At 37.2% G+C, this 26,405-nt stretch overlaps 1 protein-coding gene across 2 annotated transcripts; it reads right to left on the bottom strand.

Annotated features, from left to right (window-relative positions):
- Positions 1 to 112: 112 nt before the first annotated feature.
- LOC117325224 lies at positions 113 to 26,187 on the bottom strand. 2 transcript variants are annotated; one of them, XR_004532220.1, is made up of 4 exons: positions 25,885 to 26,187; positions 4,543 to 4,658; positions 830 to 4,228; positions 113 to 790 (listed from the first exon to the last, which is right to left on the bottom strand). XR_004532220.1 is itself a non-coding variant. In XM_033881314.1 (3 exons), exons 1-3 carry the CDS (start codon positions 26,064 to 26,066, stop codon positions 3,954 to 3,956), a joined length of 573 nt encoding a protein of 190 aa, XP_033737205.1. In that variant the 5' UTR covers positions 26,067 to 26,187; the 3' UTR covers positions 113 to 3,953. The 2 variants fall into 2 exon arrangements, 1 of the variants encoding a protein (XP_033737205.1); XM_033881314.1 differs by having other exon boundaries at positions 113 to 4,228.
- Positions 26,188 to 26,405: the final 218 nt, after the last annotated feature.

Genomic DNA, 26,405 nt, shown 5'->3' with positions numbered 1-26,405 from the left:
GGAACGATACATTCCAATCTTTATATGATTTTATACAATGTTGATTATCTTTCTCTTTCGACATATCGTTTAAGACATCTCTTGCGTGCATATTAAAAACACAAACAACATCATCATTTATTTATTTTATTATTAAATATTTGCATATAAATTATAAGTGTACATTTCCTCAAATATATTTCTCATTTCTCATTCCTTCTACTGTATCACGTGACTATGAGACCATGATCTCCAGACCGTGTGTGACAAAGAACAATGCAGATCACAGTATACTGACCGATAACCTCCTTATTGTACACTAACCTTAACGTCTTAATCAAATATGTTATTGATGATAATTGATTTATCCCGCATACAATCTGACAAAGCATTATCGATAACTAGTGTTCATGATAAGATATATCAACAATATAATATTCTAACTAATTTTGATAGGATAAAATGTATTATTGATAATATCCTACCAAGATTTCTCCTGGATACAATACACTATTGATAACAACCGGACTTGTTTTTTTCCTGAATACATTATCGATAATATTGGCTGGATAACTACCAGCTATACCTGTTGTACATGTAATATGGCATGAAACGTAGACATTAATGCATAATTCACATTGACTAACATAACAAGTTTTTATGTTTTTTGTCTTTATGGAATAATATTTGGCGTTCATCTGATTACACCAAGGACGTGAACTCAACGAAAACGCAACGTAATTAATCACAACGTTGTTTGTCGTTACATTCTGAACTCTGTTTCTACAATAATAACAATTATAACATTGACCTAGATCAGTGAAACAATAATAGCAATTATAACATTGACCTAGATCAGTGAAAAATCACAAGATTGTCACAACTGATCAGAATACTTTACTTAAGTGTTCAGAAACTTCGCAATTGAACCAACGATGCGTAAGAAAGAGTTCATCGTCATGAGCATAATTATGCAAAAACCCACAGATTGATAGAAGTGTATGATTCAACCATACACCCTACATGAAACTGTTGTAGGTAACATACATGTTGTATAGCGACTGTTCCATAGTGTCATACCTGTTACATTGTTCAGAGTAAGGCAATATCACACATCTTTTGATTATGACGCATCACACTTTTCTATTTCATAAACGTACGTGACCTACTTGTATTACATCTCAACACATACATCTGGTACACCTACACGTACATACGTACGGATTAACATTCGACACGCATCTCTAGCAATCCATCATTACCACATACCAAATAGTTCACTGGATTTATGATATACAACTCGTCAGTACATACATGTACTACAGATCATTATTATACAAATAGATTAGAAAAATAAACTACATGTCAATTTAACATTAATTTGTATAGGACCCCGAATTTCACGTTCGTATAACTGCCCTATCCTTGTTACTGAGGAATATTGAAACTTCTTTAATTCCATTAGTAAAATCATAGGGCCATAGTCATAGTCCAGCAAACTATACACCCAATGTTAGTCCAGCAGACTATATACCCAATATCAGTCCAGCAAACTATACATCTAATGATAGCAAGCAGACTATACACCTAATGTTAGTCCAGCAGACTATATACCCGATGTTAGTCCAGCAGACTATATACCCAATGTTAGTCAGCAGTCTATATACCCAATGTTAGTCCAGCAGACTATATACCCAATGTTAGTCCAGCAGACTATACCCCCAATGTTAGTCCAGCAGACTATACACCCGATGTTAGTCAGCAGTCTATACACCCGATGTTAGTCCAGCAGACTATACACCCAATGTTAGTCCAGCAGACTATACACCTAATGTTAGTCCAGCAGACTATACACCTAATGTTAGTCCAGCAGACTATATACCCAATGTTAGTCCAGCAGACTATATACCCGATGTTACTCCAGCAGTCTATATACCCAACGTTAGTCCAGCAGACTATACACCTAATGTTAGTCCAACAGACTATATACCCAATATCAGTCCCGCAGACTATACACCTAATGTTAGTCCAGCAGACTATATACCTAATGTTAGTCCAGCAGACTATTTACCCAATGTTAGTCCAGCAGACTATATACCCAATGTTAGTCAGCAGACTATATACCCAGTTTTAATTAATACAAAATAGAGCAAATAAAGACAATTTTATCATGATTTGGCATACTCTTACATGGGATCATACTCTGTTTTTTGGAACGAGTTGTTGTAACATGTTTTTTTAAAACGACAATTTGACACTATTATTGATCGGTGGTCGATTAATATATCACATACTAGCTTAACTTTGTAAACATATATTGCCGATATGTACAGTAAGGAATATCATGATTTATCTGACCCGTTTCATCAATGTTCCTAAACTTAAGGACATTCTTCAACTTAAAATTTACTGTAGGAAAGCATTGGAGAATTTAAAGGTTTGTTTTCATAAATCCAATAATACTCTCCTATGATAAGTTAGAGAACTTTGAAGAAATCAGGTCAGTTATGTTAAAGCATCAATGACAACTGAAGTGACAGCTATACGAGTCATCATGAAATATTGTAGATGACAGACAACACCGTCTAACATGTTGATTACATAATAAAATCACAAGACCGATTCCCACATTTTTTTCTGGAGAGATGTGGCCCTCCTTCGTGAGAGATGTGAAACAGTGAAAAAATGCCTCGGTAATTAGTATTCTTGTGATTTATCATACATGTACAGTTATATACCTATATTCTATAATTGTTAATACCATTCGGTGTGTATCAACACAATATAACAATGGAGTAACATGTATAATATGTAGAATTGCACAGAGATGTCTTACACGGGTAAACGCCACATTTCACGAATAAACTACATATTACACGGATCAACTCCACATTGCACGGGTAAACCCCACAATACACGGGTAAACCCCACATTACACGGATAAACTACACATTACACGGGTAAACCCCACATTACACGGATAAACCCCACATTACACGGATAAACTACACATTACACGCATCATCTCCACATTGCACGGATTAACTACACATTGCACGGGTAAACGCAAAATTACACGGGTTAACTTCATATTACATGGGTAAACTACACATTACACGGGTCAACTCCATGTTACACGGGAGCCTTGCTAACGGATGTTTGTAGAATGTGTGCTATATAATACACAACATAATTCCAGTTATGTCGATAATAAATGGTCAATGTTAAGGGGCGTCATGCTAAATAGGACAAAAAAATGCGGAACAAAAACATTGAAAAAATATACATGTATATCAAGTCATACATTAAGATCTTGAAAAATGATGTTCCCCTCTATTTTATTACAAATGAAATTACCATAATTATCAACACTTTGGGCATTACCACTTGGCTCCACATATACACCTACATTTTACGAGACACTGTGCTGATTTTATACATTTTCGTGGTTATACACGCACATGTAACACAACATCAGGACAGGGAGTGGAAGTTAACATGGAGTTTTATCAATAATGTACATCAAAGTGTACACAGCTGATCCCAAACTAAACGACTGAGCTCAATCTATATACAGAGCAAAATTACGAAAACTGGCATCTTGTGGAACATGGCAAATCATTTATCTTCCAATATTATAGGAGAATTACCATTATCCAATAAGTGTGACTGGCTTTTTAAAATAAGGCACCCTTTTGTTGAGTTTGTTTGAGGCGAAACATGTATACATACAAATGCTTTGATACTTCACAACACAAATGGTGTTTTTTCACAGAAATGGCTGCAACATTTCCCTCTCCGGGAAAAGTGACGTAACGTCTTTTTCTACCATGGGCAGACATGTCATGGAACCGGAGACAACACCTCACCCGTGGAGAAGTGTGGTAATGAACTGCTGCACAAAATGAAAAGCAGATATTTCTTGGAACTCGAGACAATCCTTCTGTAGTTGAGATTAACGATGATAAACTGTTTTATAACATGAAAGGCAGTCGTTTCTTAGAACTTGAGACAGAACTTTTGTCGCGGAAATGTCTTAATATTGGATTGTTGATACCAATTGTTTCTAGCTCCGAATCTGTAAATTTTGAGAATCTCTTTCCACTCACTGATTTCTTGTTTAAATGATTCACTATTCTGTCTGATAGTCCCATGTGTTTAAAAAATGTCGTCATATCTTCAACGCAAAATCCAGATATGTTTCCATCGCTAGGAATGGTGATTTCTTTTTCCGGAATAAATTTGGCTCCTGAAAGAAACCAAGAAATTGAAACTTATATTGGGACATGTAAAGAGACGTTAAGAATGCGGTACAGAAATACAAACGATCACGATTTAGAATCTTGGCCAAAGGTGTATGTTATCTATCATAATATCTCTTCCAATGTATACAATGACGTCATTAGCTCACAGACATTATATAAGGAATATTGTATTCTGAATATTATGAATTATAAACGACGTTGGCTATTTTACAGACGAATTATTCAATAAACCTCCCCAAGGCTTGACTTAATATGGGATTTAGTCCGTGACATTTCTCATACATATAATCCGACCTACCATTTTGGATGTTTCTTGGCCGCATTCTGGGTGGTAGTTTCTCTATATTCCTGGGAGGCTGGGCCGGAAGTGCTGGAAGTTCAGAATCTTTGGGCAATGCAGGCAATCCTCTTAGACTACAACAAACGATAATCATTTATTTTGAATCATCTGCTAAAGTATCAACAATACATTGTTAAGAACGATACCACATGGCCGACCCAATACAATGGCGAGCAATCCTTTAACACAGTATAAACCTTAGAATACACATAAATCCTGTCATTCAAAATTAAAAACAACCAAACGTTTTGAAAAGCTTTGCCCCATTTCTTTACAAGATACTGAAAGCCCTTCCTTACTATAAACTTGTGATAAGTGCCTATTATCCGGGCCATCGAACCGGTGTGTTTACATCTCAATGGTCCGTGAAATCCGAGGTATCCCGGACTTAGTAATGGTTTATACAGGTCAGTATTGTCGGTGTGACATACAGGGAAGGTCCTAATGTGGGGCAGTAGGCAGCCACATAACAAATGATTCGTCATCACTACTAGATAAACTTCCACATTATCTACCGCCTGATGATATCCGAATTCCCGCCCGTACTTTAGCAGGATAATCATCTTACCTACACGACCTATGATATCAAAGAAAGTGGAAGTCCAAGTCCTTATATTAACACAAAAGCACGTCAAAGAGAACCGTTGCTAGATGAACCACTTTAAGATGGATATGTTGCAGTGATAAACCGGTAGAGCAGAAACTTAAAAATTCTATTTTTCTATATTTTAGATATACCCCGTCAGTAGCTGTACCTGGGATGATGGCGTTCAATACATTACATGTACATCTTTCCCTGTTAAATCTCCGAAGAAATTTACCAGTATAAATTCCTGGAACATAAAATTACAGACTAGCCCAGGAAACGAACGAATTCCTGTTGATAGTATAATACGATCGGTGACGTCACGGAGGGTGATTTGTCAAAGACGTTGGTCACGGACGATGTAATATATAGATCACAGGTACTTGTGGACATGATTATAATGATTTTAGTTAAAATGTTACGTTATAGACGAGTAAACTATTGTATAACCATCGTATGCTTATTTTTTTAATATCATACCTTTGCCTTATAAATAAAGATGTACTAAGGCCAAGGTATGATTTTTTTTAATTAAACATACGATGGTTATACAATAATTTACTCGTCTATAACGTAACATTTTAACTAAAAACATCATAATCATGTCCACAAGTACCTGTGATATAGATAAGTAAGTAGATGGTTTACAGTGGCTTCTATGTCACTTCTATAATGTACAGTATCAAATATAAAGGTCTTTCGATGTGTACAAATTACGATCGTTAATACATATGTGGACACGTAATATATCTGATTATCATAACACATACTAAGGATGTTTTATATAATCCCCTTTTATTGACAATTATTGATCACGTGACACATACGTTAACACCATTCACAAAGAGTAAGACCATGAACACGTTTATATAATGTATATAGGCCTAACCCGAGGACAAAATTTGTATATTTGATGACTGAAACCAGTGTCCGACTCAAAATTAATATTTGTTTTAACCGATCAGTATACAATTACCTAGTCACAGTTTAATCGGCAGGGTTTATCCCCATGTACAGATGTCACACCGATTGGTGTAAATGTTGAGGTCGTTTCATCAAGAAATCGGTACACTGGACCGTAATGGTATCGTAAAGACATGACATACACTGTACTGTGTTAGGGTGGTACACGTCGTGTATGTATCAGATAAGTCTACGTTAATTAATTTTATATCGCCATTCAGTATAAAACTTGTCCAAACAATTCCATGTGTACAACATATACATAGAAAAAAAAACAAAAACAAAAAACTCCAGGTCACAATACACCAAAATCCCTAGATATTGAACGAGTATATGTAGGTAACCCAATATACATCCATATAGTAAATTATCTATTTTCTCATTTTCAATACAACATTATCAAAATGATACAGCTGTTTTAATCAATATCCCAAAATACCGTTATATATTTAAAGATGAAAACAGTTTATGATGTTTGATATCATATTTCACCACCACAATTTCCACAGACAAGAACCAGCGTACACAGTTTCAACACTGTCGGTCAATGACAATGGTCAGACATGCCTCAGGATCAGATGGCAACGGTCAATAGTTCATGGTCAGTCTTATGCTTTCAACAAAAGCCTGAAAGCCTATGGCGCCAATACAAGCCTAATTGTATACACAATTCATAACATTTATAAATGACATAACAAACAATATACCATTGATTTTAAAATGTCGCCGACAATACTCACCAGTACTTGTTGTATACTATAGAGAGGACAGTCCCTCAAGGGACCTTTCAATGCCACAGATTTAAAATCTACATGACCCATGGCGAAGGGGCTCAAATTACATCAAATTAACGCACCATAATAGTCAACAACACTTCCGGTATATATAGTGTATTACTAACAACACTTCCGGTATATATAGTGTATTACTAACAACACTTCCGGTATATATAGTGTATTACTAACAACACTTCTTGTATATATAGTGTATTTACCGATCATTGGGCCACCATACTAACTAACAGCACTTCCGGTATATATAGTTATTTACTGATTATTGGGGCACCATGATAACTAACAACACTTCCGGTATATATAGTGTATTTACCGATCATTGGGGCACCATGATAACTAACAACCAACAACACTTCCGGTATATATAGTGTGTTACTAACAACACTTCCGGTATATAAAGTGTATTACTAACAACACTTCCGGTATATATAGTGTATTTACCGATCATTGGGGCACCATGATAACTAACAACACTTCCGGTATATATAGTGTATTTACCGATCATTGGGGCACCATGATAACTAACAACACTTCCGGTATATATAGTTATTTACTGACCATTGGGGCACCATGATAACTAACAACCAACAATACTTCCGGTATATTTATCATCAACAATACTTCCCTTGTCTTTCCATCAACAATACGTTCGGTATTTGAAAGGTTCCAGTAATTTTCACAAATATCACGAATGAGTGTTAAGTAAAACAGAAGATAATTCACATAAGTGTGCCACAGTATTCATACAGTCACCACATTTCTGTACAAAATGTCTGTCTTGTAAACATCTATTAATATTGCATTTTTATCATATAAGCCATGACGCCTACAAATCAACGAAATGATGAAATGACACACCTACGACTATATAGTTTACATCTAACACATTGACACACCTGATACTATATACCTAACACATTGACACACCTGATACTATATACCTAACACATTGACACACCTGATACTACACCTGTACCTTATACCTAACACATTGACACACCTGATACTACATGTACCTTATACCTAACACACTGACACACCTGATACTACATGTACCTTATATCTAAACATTGACACACCTGATACTACATGTACCTTATATCTAACACATTGACACACCTGATACTACATGTACCTTATACCTAACACACTGACACACCTGATACTACATGTACCTTATATCTAACACATTAACAAACCTGATACTACATGTACCTTATACCGAACACATGGACATACCTGATACTACATGTACCTTATATCTAACACATTGACATACCTGATACTACATGTACCTTATACCTAACACATTGACAAACCTGATACTACATGTACCTTATATATAACACATTGACACACCTGATACTACATGTACCTTATATATAACACATTGACACACCTGATACTACATGTACCTTATATCTAACACACTGACACACTTGATACTACATGTACCTTATATCTAACACACTGACACACCTGATACTACATGTACCTTATATCTAACACACTGACACACCTGATACTACATGTACCTTATATCTAACACATTGACACACCTGATACTACATGTACCTTATATCTAACACACTGACACACCTGATACTACATGTACCTTATATCTAACACACCTGATACTACATGTACCTTATATCTAACACATTGACATACCTGATACTACATGTACCTTATATCTAACACATTGACATACCTGATACTACATGTACCTTATATCTAACACATTGACACACCTGATACTACATGTACCTTATATCTAACACATTGACACACCTGATACTACATGTACCTTATATCTAACACATTGACAAACCTGATACTACATGTACCTTATATCTAACACATTGACATACCTGATACTACATGTACCTTATATATAACACATTGACAAACCTGATACTACATGTACCTTATACCTAACACATTGACACACCTGATACTACATGTACCTTATATATAACACATTGACATACCTGATACTACATGTACCTTATACCTAACACACTGACACACCTGATACTACATGTACCTTATATCTAACACATTGACATACCTGATACTACATGTACCTTATACCTAACACATTGACAAACCTGATACTACATGTACCTTATATATAACACATTGACACACCTGATACTACATGTACCTTATATATAACACATTGACACACCTGATACTACATGTACCTTATATCTAACACACTGACACACCTGATACTACATGTACCTTATATATAACACATTGACACACCTGATACTACATGTACCTTATATATAACACATTGACATACCTGAGACTACATGTACCTTATATCTAACACACTGACACACCTGATACTACATGTACCTTATATCTAACACACTGACACACCTGATACTACATGTACCTTATATCTAACACATTAACACACCTGATACTACATGTACCTTATACCTAACACATGGACACACCTGATACTACATGTACCTTATATCTAACACATGGACACACCTGATACTACATGTACCTTATATCTAACACATTGACATACCTGATACTACATGTACCTTATATCTAACACATTGACACACCTGATACTACATGTACCTTATATCTAACACATTGACACACCTGATACTACATGTACCTTATATCTAACACATTAACACACCTGATACTACATGTACCTTATATCTAACACATTGACACACCTGATACTACATGTACCTTATACCTAACACATTGACACACCTGATACTACATGTACCTTATATCTAACACACTGACACACCTGATACTACATGTACCTTATATCTAACACATTGACACACCTGATACTACATGTACCTTATACCTAACACACTGACACACCTGATACTACATGTACCTTATACCTAACACATTGACACACCTGATACTACATGTACCTTATACCTAACACATGTACACACCTGATACTACATGTACCTTATACCTAACACATGTACACACCTGATACTACATGTACCTTATATCTAACACACTGACATACCTGATACTACATGTACCTTATACCTAACACATGTACACACCTGATACTACATGTACCTTATATCTAACACACTGACATACCTGATACTACATGTACCTTATACCTAACACATTAACACACCTGATACTACATGTACCTTATACCTAACACATTGACACACCTGATACTACATGTACCTTATACCTAACACATTGACACACCTGATACTACATGTACCTTATACCTAACACATTGACACACCTGATACTACATGTACCTTATATCTAACACATTGACACACCTGATACTACATGTACCTTATATCTAACACACTGACACACCTGATACTACATGTACCTTATACCTAACACACTGACACACCTGATACTACATGTACCTTATATCTAACACACCTGATACTACATGTACCTTATATCTAACACACCTGATACTACATGTACCTTATATCTAACACATTGACACACCTGATACTACATGTACCTTATACCTAACACATTAACACACCTGATACTACATGTACCTTATACCTAACACACTGACACACCTGATACTACATGTACCTTATACCTAACACACTGACACACCTGATACTACATGTACCTTATATCTAACACATTGACACACCTGATACTACATGTACCTTATATCTAAACATTGACATACCTGATACTACATGTACCTTATACCTAAAACATTGACACACCTGATACTACATGTACCTTATACCTAACACATTGACACACCTGATACTACATGTACCTTATATCTAAACATTGACATACCTGATACTACATGTACCTTATATCTAACACATTGACACACCTGATACTACATGTACCTTATACCTAACACATTGACACACCTGATACTACATGTACCTTATACCTAACACATTGACACACCTGATACTACATGTACCTTATATCTAACACATTGACACACCTGATACTACATGTACCTTATACCTAACACATTGACACACCTGATACTACATGTACCTTATACCTAACACATTGACACACCTGATACTACATGTACATTATATCTAACACATGGACACACCTGATACTACATGTACCTTATACCTAACACACTGACACACCTGATACTATATGTACCTTATATCTAACACATTAACACACCTGATACTACATGTACCTTATACCTAACACACCTGATACTACATGTACCTTATACCTAACACACTGACACACCTGATACTACATGTACCTTATACCTAACACACTGACACACCTGATACTACATGTACCTTATACCTAACACACTGACACACCTGATACTACATGTACCTTATACCTAACACATTGACACACCTGATACTACATGTACCTTATATCTAACACATTGACACACCTGATACTACATGTACCTTATATCTAACACATTGACATACCTGAGACTACATGTACCTTATATCTAACACATTGACACACCTGATACTACATGTACCTTATATCTAACACATGGACACACCTGATACTACATGTACCTTATACCTAACACACCTGATACTACATGTACCTTATACCTAACACACCTGATACTACATGTACCTTATACCTAACACATTGACACACCTGATACTACATGTACCTTATACCTAACACATTGACACACCTGATACTACATGTACCTTATATCTAACACATGGACACACCTGATACTACATGTACCTTATACCTAACACACTGACACACCTGATACTATATGTACCTTATACCTAACACATTGACACACCTGATACTACATGTACCTTATACCTAACACATTGACACACCTGATACTACATGTACCTTATACCTAACACATTGACACACTTGATACTACATGTACCTTATACCTAACACATTGACACACCTGATACTACATGTACCTTATACCTAACACATTGACACACCTGATACTACATGTACCTTATATCTAACACATTGACACACTTGATACTACATGTACCTTATATCTAACACATTGACACACCTGATACTACATGTACCTTATACCTAACACACCTGATACTACATGTACCTTATATCTAACACACCTGATACTACATGTACCTTATATCTAACACACCTGATACTACATGTACCTTATACCTAACACATTGACACACCTGATACTACATGTACCTTATACCTAACACATTGACACACCTGATACTACATGTACCTTATATCTAACACATTGACATACCTGATACTACATGTACCTTATACCTAACACATTGACACACCTGATACTACATGTACCTTATATCTAACACATTGACACACCTGATACTACATGTACCTTATATCTAACACATTGACATACCTGCTACTACATGTACCTTATATCTAACACAATGACACACCTGATACTACATGTAAAAGTCAGTGACCTGCAGGCTGTCGACATCATACAAAATATAATCGGACAAGGCGTGAAAGCTGTCATTACAACCATCCAAGGCCTCGCCTGCGAAATTACATGTTTACAAACATACAATTTGGTCGACCGACTTCTTAATTCGTCTTCGACACCAAGAACATTAGTTCCTAGTAGACATGGTACATTACTGCGTTACGGGAAGTATTAGTACCGACAGCTGTGAGGGAATATCGGGAAAATACTTATATAACGATACCATGTCACGGGAAGTATTAGACAGCTGTGAGGGAATATCGGGAAAATACTTATATAACGATACCATGTCAGGGGAAGTATTAGACAGCTGTGAGGGAATATCGGGGAAATACTTATATAACGATACCATGTCAGGGGAAGTATTAGACAGCTGTGAGGGAATATCGGGAAAATACTTATATAACGATACCATGTCAGGGGAAGTATTAGACAGCTGTGAGGGAATATCGGGAAAATACTTATATAACGATACCATGTCACGGGAAGTATTAGTACCGACAGTATTAGTACAGACAGCTGTGAGGAAATATCGGGAAAATACTTATATAACGATACCATGTCACGGGAAGTATTAGACAGCTGTGAGGGAATATCGGGAAAATATTGCATAAAAATAACCTCTCGTAACACTAATACAAACAGTACCTAACATGGCACCAAATACACAGACAGTGCAACACTAACAGCTTAAAAACTTAATACCGTTCACCTGTCTTTACACCTGTATCATATTGTAGGAGGACATATAATACCGAGAGATATAGGCCAGTAGCCTTACCATACCTGAACTCATCCTCGTCCTCGGTCCGTTTTCGGTAGTGAATTGCAGCCGGCATTTTCTGTCTATTGGTAGAACTGTCACTGGCCTAGCACTCCAGCATTAACAGATGTAACATGCTAGTTCCTGCCAAACAAATGGACATTTGGTGGGTGGATATCCGATATATAACTCCACGCTAGACTGAACGTCAGGTATGATATGTGTCAGTGCCTATTTATGTAAATATGGTTTTTAAACAGGATGGCCGAACCGCGCGTATTGTGACGAGTGTGGGTAGCTATTGTCTGGTCTTTGTTCCCTCTCTGTGGGACTTGTATTTATATACATATACATTCATGTCACAATTAGCAGCTACATTATGTACGACCGTGACCTAATAACGTAGTCGCTATCACCCTTTGTAATTAGTGTTCGAGTATCTGGTGGTCGTAACCTTTTGTGTTTTTTAAAGACATGATCCAGTCAAAGAGGATTGCCGTTATAAGCTATTAATCTCGTTAAGTCATATGCATTTACTACATATTAGCGTGTCACAAAGGTAATTAGGATTGCTTGACAGGTAAAAAATGTCTTTGATGAGTCAGGTGAATGTGTAGGTGGAGGCGAGAAATCACAGCAATAATAATAGTATATAAACGTAAACAGGTATAAATGGCTTTCATTGTGTGTTAAGCAACAGGAGCTGGCCTCAGTAATAGCCCTCTCCTAACACTTAGTACCCAATGGAAAAGTCAGTATAACAAGAATGTCAAGCTTTGTGTTAGCGTAATGCATCTTGTTAAAATTCGTCATTTTAGTACAAATATTTAAAACCACAATATGATAATGTTAGATATAATCGCAACTGTGTTAAGTTAACTTCCTTTTGTAAGTGTACAATTGAAAAACGCATATCGGGTGTATCTAAGCTAGACAGCAGGAAGTTGAAATTGAGACCATGTCTGTTAACACTAGAAATAGGTAAAGGGAGACGGTAACGTTACAGATATCTTCATTGTGAGGCAAAAACAGCCCTTGCGCATATATTAATTTCCGTGAACATTGGTATGATGTTTGGTCAGATACGGACATTTATATATTGGTCAGACATGGACATTTGTACATGTGTATGTTGGTCAGATATGGACATTTGTATGTTGGTCAGATACGGACATTTGTATGATGGTCAGACATGGACATTTGTTTGATGTTTGGTCAGATATGGTTTTGTTTAATTAATTAAATTGATTGTACATTGAGAAGAGGTACTGGATTTCTTCTTTTATTTTTCCAGTTTTCCTATTTTCATTTTCTGGACAATTGTTTCCCTATTGCTTAGGATCAATAGTTTTTTTACATGAATGATAACGATAGAAGGAAGAATGGTAATATAATCAGGAAGTCAGTTTTACTTAATTCTGAGTCTGTTTATACTAAACAGGATACATTTAAAACGCCTAAACCATGTAAATATCAATCACTTACCCCAGATAATCAGAAATGTGTATTACATATAAAGTGTATCCAAAGGAATGTCGTGGAATAGTCTTGCGTGACGGGGGACATGGTCTGATAACCAAATCGCACATATTTGTATGCGTATACAGTATAGTTAAGGGCCAGGTTACGATGGTGGTCCATCTCCAACCACCAGAACGATACAGGCGATAATCAAGTAATTTGTAAAATATTAAGTAATTTCTGGAATTTTAATATCAGTTATATAGACGTCAACTACATGCAGCATATTGTATGTTTCAAGAGACTGGATTTTATCATATGTAAGTAACAGGATGCGATAGTTCAGTAAAAACCATGAGAAGTCGAGCGTTACGGTAAGGTTACATGTCTGATACTAGTGGCGGATCGTGAAATATTTACTTAAAAGGTGCTTTTCGACAGAAGTGAGCCATTAAATCACACCCAGCCATTCAGCCATTCGAATGATTATAATTTCGAACTCGGTATCTAGTACTGCCATTAGTTACCGCATTAAAAAAGTACGGCGAATGTGCTATGGTATATTGTGAATGTGTTTTGTCAGGGGGAGTAACTGTAAGCCAGAAAAGGTAGAGTTAATTATTTATGGAATAACTAATACTCAAAAGTAAATAAAAATGCGGATTCAGATTTTCTTCGTTATAGCTGGTGTCATGGTATCCTTAACTTTAACTTCATTTTAACAGTTGTTGTTAAATTATACATTATTTACTAAAAGCATTTATAAACCTCACATTGGTAATGGTATATATACGTCTCTGGTAATGATACACACAGAAAATATATCTATCTGAGAGACAAGGCGGGATACATACCAAGTACTGTCCCCTGAGAACTGAGCATATCACACTCCCAAGTCCTTCACTACTGTCGGAGGAAGTAAGATATTTAGACTTGTGTACACCGGTAATGGCTGAGCAGACCTACCTGTGTGTCACGTGACCGATCGTATCAGTACTCAGGTACCGGGTGACCGGGTAGGTGCACGTGTTAAGAGACGTGCGTGAATGTTTTCAGTCAAATTGTTACATAGGTAACATAGGCTGAAGTCTATGGTGTGTAGGAATGGGGTGGCGTTAGGGGGGTTAAAGATGGGGGTTAGGTGGTATATGAAGTGATTATTTGGTATAATGGAATTTGTTATCGATTTGAGCTTTGGTCTGCTGAAGTTCGATGCCATAATTATATAATCACATACCACGGTCTGTAGTAATATATACATGTACCACTAGTACAGAAAGGCTGTGAAAACCCCAGCCAGACCGAGAGTTTACACTGTAAACCGTGCTGGTAATTCTCGTTAACCAGTTATGTAAGAATAAAGGGACCATTTACAACAATTTCCCCCTAAACTGATTTCCAGGGGTATACAATAAACCTTCCGAGCAATTTATTTCAGAATACGGTCATGAATGTGTTTTTCAATAGCCGAGCCTGGTCGAACTCGAGCTCACATATTTAAATAGCTTTTTATTGTTAGCTTTTTATTATTATAGTCCATTGTAAGGCACTGAAAGTATTGATCTAAATCGGAACACCACAAAAACTCATTGATACCAAATTTCTAAAATTTCCTGGATTATAATACATTTTGTTTTGTATTTTGTACGGTATAGTACCTGTTTGACAATAAAGACACCAGAATTTCGATCTATGAGCTGCATGTTTATCAATGCTGACACTAACATCAGGGACTACTAGTCATAGTGACAGACCATGTAACGTAAACTTTATTTATTTTACAATTACGAAACAAGACATACCGACTTATACAATCACTCTTGTTGGCCCGGATTGAAGCGCGCGAGGGGTTCATTATAAAGAAGGTACCCAAGAAAACCCAGATGGTGGGGCAGGTGGCCCATACTTGTTCATGTCCGATCGTGGAATCGAACCTTAGCCGCCTATGTTTCTTGATCATGTACGCAGACGATACTATTTTGTTCTCTGAGGATATTGATGACCTTCAAAATATGCTTGACTTCTTGAAACGATATTCTGATCGATGGAATTTGTCCGTCAATGTAGATAAAACAAAGATTGTGGTATTTAGAAAAAATAAGCGTTTGTTTCCGAATGAACAATGAATATATGATGGTAAAGTTATTGAGATAGTAGACCAGTTTTGTTATTTGGGTTTAGTTTTTAATTACAATGGTAAGTTTACAATAGCACAAAATAATATTGCTATACAAGGCAGAAAATCATATTATCTTCTTAATCGTAAAATGAAAAAGTTTATATTAAATGAAAATACAAAACTGTCATTGTTTGATACATACGTATCATGTATTCTGAATTACGCTTGTGAAGTGTGGGGCTATAACACTGCGCCACAGGTTGAAAAACTACACTTGATGGTTTTAAAGTCGATTTTGGGCGTTAAAAGATCTGTTAACAATTCTATGGTGTATTTTGAACTAGGACGTTTTCCTTTTTATATAACGAGAAAGATGTTTATTGTTAAATATTGGCTACAACTATTGAATACTGAAAACTGTATATTGAGGGCTTGCTATAATGAGTTATTCGAACTTAACATTAAAAAGCCTAATAGCAAAGCAAATTGGGTTCATCATTTGAAAAATGACTTATGTTCACTTGGTTTTGGCGATGTATGGTATGCACAGAACGTACCAAATAAAAACATATTTTTGTTATTGTATAAACAACGGTTACAAGATATTTTTATCCAAGAAACGAGAGCTAGTTTAGAAAGCTCTTCTAAGTGCACCATATATAAACACATCGTTGATACGTTTATCATACAGGACTATCTCAGTAAACCATTAACTTTCAAAATAAAACGAATAATATCCAAATACAGATTAAATGCTCATTCGTTGAATATTGAAATTGGTAGGTACAGTAGTATCCCTAGACACCAAAGGCTGTGTACTTTGTGTGATAATCATGAAGTTGAGGATGAAGTCCATTTTATTTTGTTATGTCCAAAGTATTTGGATTTAAGGGTGAAGTATTTAAAACCATATTTTTATCGCCGTCCATCTGTTTTCAAAATGACTGAATTGTTCTGTAGTACCAATGTAAAAACTTTAAGAAATTTTGGAAAATATTTAATTCAGGCGACGGCCAAAAGGAAGTCACTGTTACTTAGTTAATAAGTATTTATATGTTTGATTAATAGTAAATTAATTAGTAATTGCACAATAGTTTTTTCTTTATCATAACCTCCTAGAGAAAATATGTCTAGGAATATAATTTCAAGTATGTGATTGTCTTTTTATGTCTTAAAAATTCGTGTAGTTTAAAATTGCAATTGTAATATTGTAATTGTATGATATACACTTTTTGTGATGGCAAAAAAAAAAATATATATATATATATTAACACATGCTTTATTGAAATGTATAATACTTGGTGTTACATTGGCTGTGTTCTCCGCCGTCTTGCGCAAATGTAAATTGTTGTCATGTGTATGTATATTGTGATCCTATATGCTATTTGCATACGGAAGAAAATAATTGTGAAAGACCAGTGTTACCACTGTGCCACCCGACCACCCGATCAGCTATCACCGACAGCAGATAACTTGTTATCTTTTAACATCCATGATTTGCGTGGCGAGAGTGGGTGTTAAAAACCGCGCCCAGGTTCCATATATCAACATGAAATCGATCATATAATCAGAACAGCGCTCTAATAATACCTGTCATGTCACCTACGATGGAAAAGATTTGGTCATAAATCAGGGAAATACTGGAATCTGAAATCGCTATAAACTAATAAAGAGAAGGACTGCCATTTTCTGGTTAGAAAATAGGGTTGTTTCTATAAACGAGTGGGTCAATGTGTAATTAAACTAGAACAAAGGCAGTAAAAACAACAAATTAACTGTTGTCATGGACACGCACGGACTTAAAGGAGTGCCACACAATAACACTATTAAGGCGTACAGGTTGCGTTCTTTAATTGTCTCGGAAGAAAGAGAAAATAACTGCCAATTATACTGGTTTGCTCTGTATTGCAAATTGTCCTACTGAAGAGTGTCGCTACCAAATGGCACTGGTTGTCTTTGAGTTATGCTATGGTCTGTAGAACACTGCTCTCCCGTGGAGGGGCCGCGGTGGCCGAGTGGTTAAGGTGTCCCGACACTTTATCACTAGCCCTCCACCTCTGAGAGAGAGAGGGGAGGGATACCGTCATATACACAAAACCATAATAATTCTATCTCAATATCGATAAAACGAGCACAAAACAAAATATATTGATTTGTATACCATTGGAAAAGTACAAGGAAAATAAGACCAGGTGTACCAATGGTTAAGCGTCTTTTGTTTCATCGACAGCACTCGCCATACTAATCCAGGTCAGATACGGATGACTTCATATTCTCAAAATGGGAACCAGATCGATGACAACAGAACACAACGTCTGACATCGAATAACGAACAAATAGAATTCCAGGTGAGATAATGATATTACATTTTCTCATGTTCTCCATCAACCTACATCTCTCGAAACCTTGTTTTGTTGGTTTTTCCGTCAGTAGTCACAAGTGCCAAGGCGAAACAGGGATATTACTATCTAGAAATTGAAATCATCACGCTTAACATAACGGTGTAGTTGTAAGTTGTCCCTGCTGGTTACGTTGTACAAGTAAGTAAAAATCTAGGTAAGCGACTTGGAAAAGTCGGTCATTGATTTCAAATTCTACGTGATATTTCCGATCGACATGTACAATGACGTTTTTGATATCTTTAGGTGATATGGAAGGACTTCGACAAGTCTCTGTTCTTGTTTTGTCTCTAATGAATACAAAAACAAGTCAACCAACATAACTACGTACTATATGTAACTCCGAAAGAAGATGGGTGGTTGGACTTTGAGGGTTTTACAATGTACATGTATGTTACCAAAACAACGCTAAAACACATATAGAATAATGTACAGATTATGGAGCCAATGAAGGTATGTTCTGACACACACAATGAATTATCTGGTCACGATACCGAACTAACCAGAGTTGTCGAGGGAAACGGTCTGATGTCAGTCTCTTCCTGTTGATTTCGCTATTGAAAAATAATATTGAACGAGTATATGCTATAACTTGATATTGTTTAAAATCTGTTTTACACAGAACACACAGAATGTATTATGCTACACGTGTGCGACTGTCTGCGTGTACTCTAGATCTCTGGGCACACATTATCTACAGATTTAAAGTCCTAATGTGTCATATCATATACGTTCTTAACGTTAGAAGTCCAATGTTCTCATAATGTTAGACATATCATTGGAAGCTAACCCGTAGTCACAGAACACAACACCTTTGTAATTCATAATCACACAATCTAACACGCTTTAGACACAACCTCCCGAAGGCATGTAGACCGAGCGACCTCTGTAGATAATCCATGTCCGTACAAAAAGATGTAAACGATCGATCTATTGATAACCCTATTTATATCAGTCATCTTGTCAACTGATAGGGTGTGAACTTACGTGGTCTGTCAAGGAATTAGCCTTGACGACCTAGAGTTTACTCCCTCGGGATCTCCTCAACAGTATCGTACCAGCCAGATTTTGTAAAACTAACCAAGTTGTATTACATTATAATTGGCAGCCATTTGGGCCAATACTGAATACTGTCACGAATAGTATACATGTATACGTACCGTCACACAGGATCTATGTACCGTCACACAGGCTCTATGTACCGTCACACAGGATCTATGTACCGTCACACAGGGTCTATGTACCGTCACACAGGCTCTATGTACCGTCACTAATAGTATACATGTATACGTACCGTCACACAGGATCTATGTACCGTCACACAGGATCTATGTACCGTCACACAGGGTCTATGTACCGTCACACCGGGTCTATGTACCGTCACACAGGCTCTATGTACCGTCACACAGGATCTATGTACCGTCACACAGGGTCTATGTACCGTCACACAGGGTCTATGTACCGTCACACAGGCTCTATGTACCGTCACACAGGGTCTATGTACCGTCACACAGGCTCTATGTACCGTCACACAGGCTCTATGTACCGTCAATAATATTATACATGTATACGTACCGTCACACAGGGTCTATGTACCGTCACACAGGGTCTATGTACCGTCACTAATAGTATACATGTATACGTACCGTCACATAGGGTCTATGTACCGTCACACAGGAGGATCTATGTACCGTCACACAGGGTCTATGTACCGTCACACAGGGTCTATGTACCGTCACACAGGATCTATGTACCGTCACACATGGTCTATGTACCGTCACTAATAGTATACATGTATACGTACCGTCACACAGGGTCTATGTACCGTCACTAATAGTATACATGTACATGTATACGTACCGTCACACAGGGTCTATGTACCGTCACTAATAGTATACATGTATACGTACCGTCACACAGGCTCTATGTACCGTCACTAATAGTATACATGTATACGTACCGTCACACAGGGTCTATGTACCGTCACTAATAGTATACATGTATACGTACCGTCACACAGGGTCTATGTACCGTCACTAATATTATACATGTATACGTACCGTCACATAGGATCTATGTACCGTCACACAGGGTCTATGTACCGTCACACATGGTCTATGTACCGTCACTAATAGTATACATGTATACGTACCGTCACACAGGGTCTATGTACTGTCAATAATATTATACATGTATACGTACCGTCACACAGGGTCTATGTACCGTCACACAAGATCTATGTACCGTCACACAGGATCTATGTACCGTCACACAGGATCTATGTACCGTCACACAGGGTCTATGTACCGTCACACAAGATATATGTACCGTCACACAGGGTCTATGTACCGTCACACAGGCTCTATGTACCGTCACTAATAGTATACATGTATACGTACCGTCACACAGGGTCTATGTACCGTCACTAATAGTATACATGCATACGTACCGTCACACAGGGTCTATGTACCGTCACTAATAGTATACATGCATACGTACCGTCACACAGGGTCTATGTACCGTCACTAACAGTATACATGTATACGTACCGCCACACAGGGTCATGAACTACGGTACAGCTGCTTCAAATTAAAATCGAAAGAAACTAACTGATCGAGAAATAATGTCAAGGCGATTGCATTTCTCGTCATTCATACTTCGACTTATAAAATAGTCGAAACCCCGTTGTTATTAAAATACAATTATTATTGAAGGTATAAATGTACACATGTAAATATTTACTATTTGAAGTCAATTTGAAAGCAATTGTAGGATTTATTGCCCGTTTCAAAAATACACCATTATTCGTCAACATGAACGGCGTCCACAATTATGTTGACTTCACAGCATATTTTCATTTTCACAAACGTTTGTTCATTGTAATGCATGATGCCAAGGGGATATAGATTTTAAAGTTTGACTCTATAAATCTTTTTGGGATCATACAATGGCTCACAATGCGGATTCATAATGGGTAAAACTGCAGGTTTTCTGATTTCGGTGAAACTCGTTGTGTAGGGTGTTGTGATCAATGAAGAGCAAAGGTTTGTAAATCCTATACATGTATGTAACTCACCAGCGTCCCTTTATATAGGCATACTGTAATGCATATCAGTTTCATAAGATATGAAAAATATTAGGAATATTGACCTCAAACAGAAAGTAACAAAAGATTCATATCTCTACATTTGATCATCATAACTTACTACTATCAGTTGGTAAATGTTCAGTTTATAGAGTTAAGTTTATTGCTTGGTGGCGGTATTGTATGTTTGCAAATAAAGTCAAGACAGACACTTGAAGAAGTATTTAGCAGCAGTTCATTCAGAACGGATTCGCGGAATGATCTTTCTACGTGATAGATACCTGGAGTTCACCGCATCCAAAACGGATACAATAGACTGTATAGGTTTACGATGTATATTTATGAGATACACGTCTATGCTTTTTTTATTTTATGTTTTTCACTTCATTGCATTTTTATTGTGAATCAGCCATTTGACTTAACAGTGTTCCCCCCTTTGACGGAAGGATGGATCACTGAAGGTCCTACTGTGTCCACCCGTAACGTACGGGCGAATTGTTTATCTCGACATTCCCTTGGTCTACCCTATGATTCATATTGAAACATACAAAAACCTCTCCAGCTCCTTTCATCGACACATACATGATATACATCCTACTGAATGGCACTGTAGGTATATGATAAATGTCGCTCAAAGGAACTCGTTTTGGGGGTATTAGAGCGAGGCCACAGCGAAATCGGGATAAGCAGTCATATTTCATGTATATCAAGCCATATGTACCTGTAAAATCCGTATCATATACACCAGTGATCAGCACCTGATAGAGTGCAAGGCGAGGAGACACGAAAACGTTTCCTCTTTCAAATGATAAAAGCTCTAAGCAATCTTCCCTATACTATGTCTCGTTATTCTGCAGTTTGTACTCGAATATCATTTTGTGTCCCACCAACAGATCAAGATTAAGATGTACGTAAATTGTATTATTAGTTAAAGTCATGAGAAACATACAGGCATTCCACATGATTACATCTGTATAATCTTACAATTGTATACCATAGGGAAATAGCTTCCTCGTGCATTCAAACAAATATGAGAGGTTTCGGCAAGTCAGACACGCCTAAAATATCTTATATGCCCTGGTACGTGTACATAAACCATCGGCAGGTAAAATTGATCAACACCCCGACTTTCTTTTAAAAAAACAACATTATATACAGCATGCATTTCTCGTCGACCATAAAACTTGGTCACAGTTAATAATTAATACCCATGACCATGGACGGGTGTATGACCATCGTCAAAATGTTTTAATATCAGTTGTCCTAATCAGAGTGTAACGTATGTACCTGTAGCGTAATCAACCTGCATAGAATCAATAATTGTAGATAAACAACGACCATCCCCTAATATAAAGGTCAAATAAAATATTACATCAATCCCCAGATATCCACAGGACTGTTAAAAAAATACAACAATCCCCAGATATCCACAGGACTGTTAAAAAATACAACAATCCCCAGATATCCACAGGACTGTTAAAAAATACAACAATCCCCAGATATCCACAGGACTGTTAAAAAATACAACAATCCCCAGATATCATCATGACTGTTAACAAATACAACCATCCCCAGATATCATCATGACTGCTAACAAATACAACAAACATCCCCACATATTTTCATCAGGACTGTAAACAAATACTACAACAATCCCCAGATTTCATCTTCAAAATTAACAAAATCTAACACCATCCCCAGATATCAGGACCGTAAACACAAACTACAACCATCCCCAGATATCAGGACCGGTAACACATACTACAACCATCCTCAGATATCAGGACCGGTAACACATACTACAACACTCCACAGATATCAGGACCGGTAACACATACTACAACCATCCTCAGATATCAGGACCGGTAACACATACTACAACCATCCTCAGATATCAGGACCGGTAACACATACTACAACACTCCACAGATATCAGGACCGGTAACACATACTACAACCATCCTCAGATATCAGGACCGGTAACACATACTACAACCATCCCCAGATATCAGGACCGGTAACAAATACTGTACAACCATCCCCAGATATCAGGACCGGTAACACATACTACAACCATCCTCAGATATCAGGACCGGTAACACATACTACAACCATCCTCAGATATCAGGACCGGTAACACATACTACAACCATCCCCAGATATCAGGACCGATAATACATACTACAACCATCCCCAGATATCAGGACCTGTAACACATACTACATGTACAACCATCCCCAGACATCAGGACCTGTAACACATACTACATGTACAACCATCCCCAGATATCAGGACCGGTAACATATTATACTACAACCATTCCCAGATATCAGGACCGGTAACACATACTGCAACCATCCCCAGATATCAGGACCGGTAACACATACTACAACCATCCCCAGATATCAGGACCGGTAACACATACTACAACCATCCCCAGATATCAGGACCGGTAACACATACTACAATCATCCCCAGATATCAGGACCGGTAACACATACTACAACCATCCCCAGATATCAGGACCGGTAACACATACTACAATCATCCCCAGATATCAGGACCGGTAACAAATACTATAACCATCCCCAGATAACAGGACGGGTAACACATACTACAACCATCCTCAGATATCAGGACCGGTAACACATACTACAACCATCCCCAGACATCAGGACCGGTAACACATACTACAACCATCCCCAGATATTATTACCAGTAACACATACTACAACCATCCCCAGATATCAGGACCGGTAACACATACTACAACCATCCCCAGATATCAGGACCGGTAACAAATACTATAACCATCCCCAGATAACAGGACGGGTAACATATACTACAACCATCCCCAGATATCAGGACCGGTAACACATACTACAACCATTGCCCAGATATCAGGACCGGTAACACATACTACAACCATCCCCAGATATCAGGACCGGTAACATATACTACAACCATCCTCAGATATTATTACCAGTTATCAGGACCGGTAACGTATACTTACAACACAAAACCATCCCACATTATATGTTACCCTACAACATACCAAGACCATGAATGAAGAAACGAGATAATCTTCCAATAAATAACACTGATATGATGTTTGTTATATTTATGAGAGTTTAACTATCTTCCATAAGTTATAATTCCTATTCAGCACTGTTTGATAGCACAGTCAATATTTGTCCACGATATATTTGCATGTCTCTTTACACTAAAGGTAAGAGAGTGCGTTGTGGAATAAAAAATACATAAAATCACTGACTAACATGAACATTATACACAAAATTATGTTACTAATCATGAACAAAGAATAAATTTACAAGGAAAAAGGAAAAGAGAGATTTCTCATAAAATACACACGTCATGTAATGTATACCTGGTCATAAGGTATCTATTTATGTCCCATACCTGTATTACAGGTTACTTAAACATGTACGTTAAGCACAGACGCATTAAGTATTGTTCCTACACACATTCCATCCACTGTAAGCCCTGTCGTCATACGCTGACAGCATGTTGACACCAGGTCTATTGTCCCGAGTCTTTGTTTTAAGATATCCCGTACCTCGTCAGACCGGTAATTGGTACCCGACCTATACCTTACGTCAGACCGGTAATTAGTAACTGATCAATACCATACACTGTAACACCTGTCGTACTTACCTCCCTTCACTGGACCTTTTGGCAGACGACATGGACACGCGGTCAGCATCGTCCACTTTACCGTCCGAACTGGACGTGTCCTGGGTCAGTCCCTCGATGCTGATTGTACCGTTTGGAGCATGTGTCCCGTTCCCGTTGTAATTGACATACCCATTCGCCAAGGGGTTCTCGGTATCCGCCATGTTTGACAGTTTGAACACGTTCAATATATGTTTTCGTTATACTGGTGTTATAATGTTCGTTTTCCCATTTACCTGACTGCGTCTGTGTACGTACACAAGTATACTGAGTGTGTGTGATTGGAGTGTCTACCTGTTCGCCAAGATCAGTCAGGTGTGTCCAACCAAAATTGTATGAAAACATTGGTCGCACTAAAAGCACACAGTATACAGTAATGGATAATAACCGTGGCTCGGGGCAAAGATGATTATTGTTTAAAGATATGTTGTATTATTGGTTCATTACAACCCGACCCAGTACACACTGGTCTGACCAATCATAACGTCTGATGGGAGTACTTT

Source organism: Pecten maximus, chromosome 4, assembly GCF_902652985.1.
Source record: "Pecten maximus chromosome 4, xPecMax1.1, whole genome shotgun sequence".
Lineage (NCBI taxonomy): Eukaryota > Metazoa > Mollusca > Bivalvia > Pectinida > Pectinidae > Pecten > Pecten maximus.
Note: the sequence above shows the minus strand (reverse complement) of the source record. Positions and strands in the feature narration are given on the sequence as shown.

Coding starts and splice junctions, on each gene's coding strand:
- LOC117325224 (XM_033881314.1), bottom strand. CDS start 26,066: ATGGCGGATACCGAGAACCCCTTGGCGAATGGGTATGTCAATTACAAC. Junction 4,659..25,884: donor AAAAGGTCCAGTGAAGGGAG/GTAAGTACGACA, acceptor CGTTTGTTGTAG/TCTAAGAGGATTGCCTGCAT. Junction 4,229..4,542: donor GCCAAGAAACATCCAAAATG/GTAGGTCGGATT, acceptor GGTTTCTTTCAG/GAGCCAAATTTATTCCGGAA.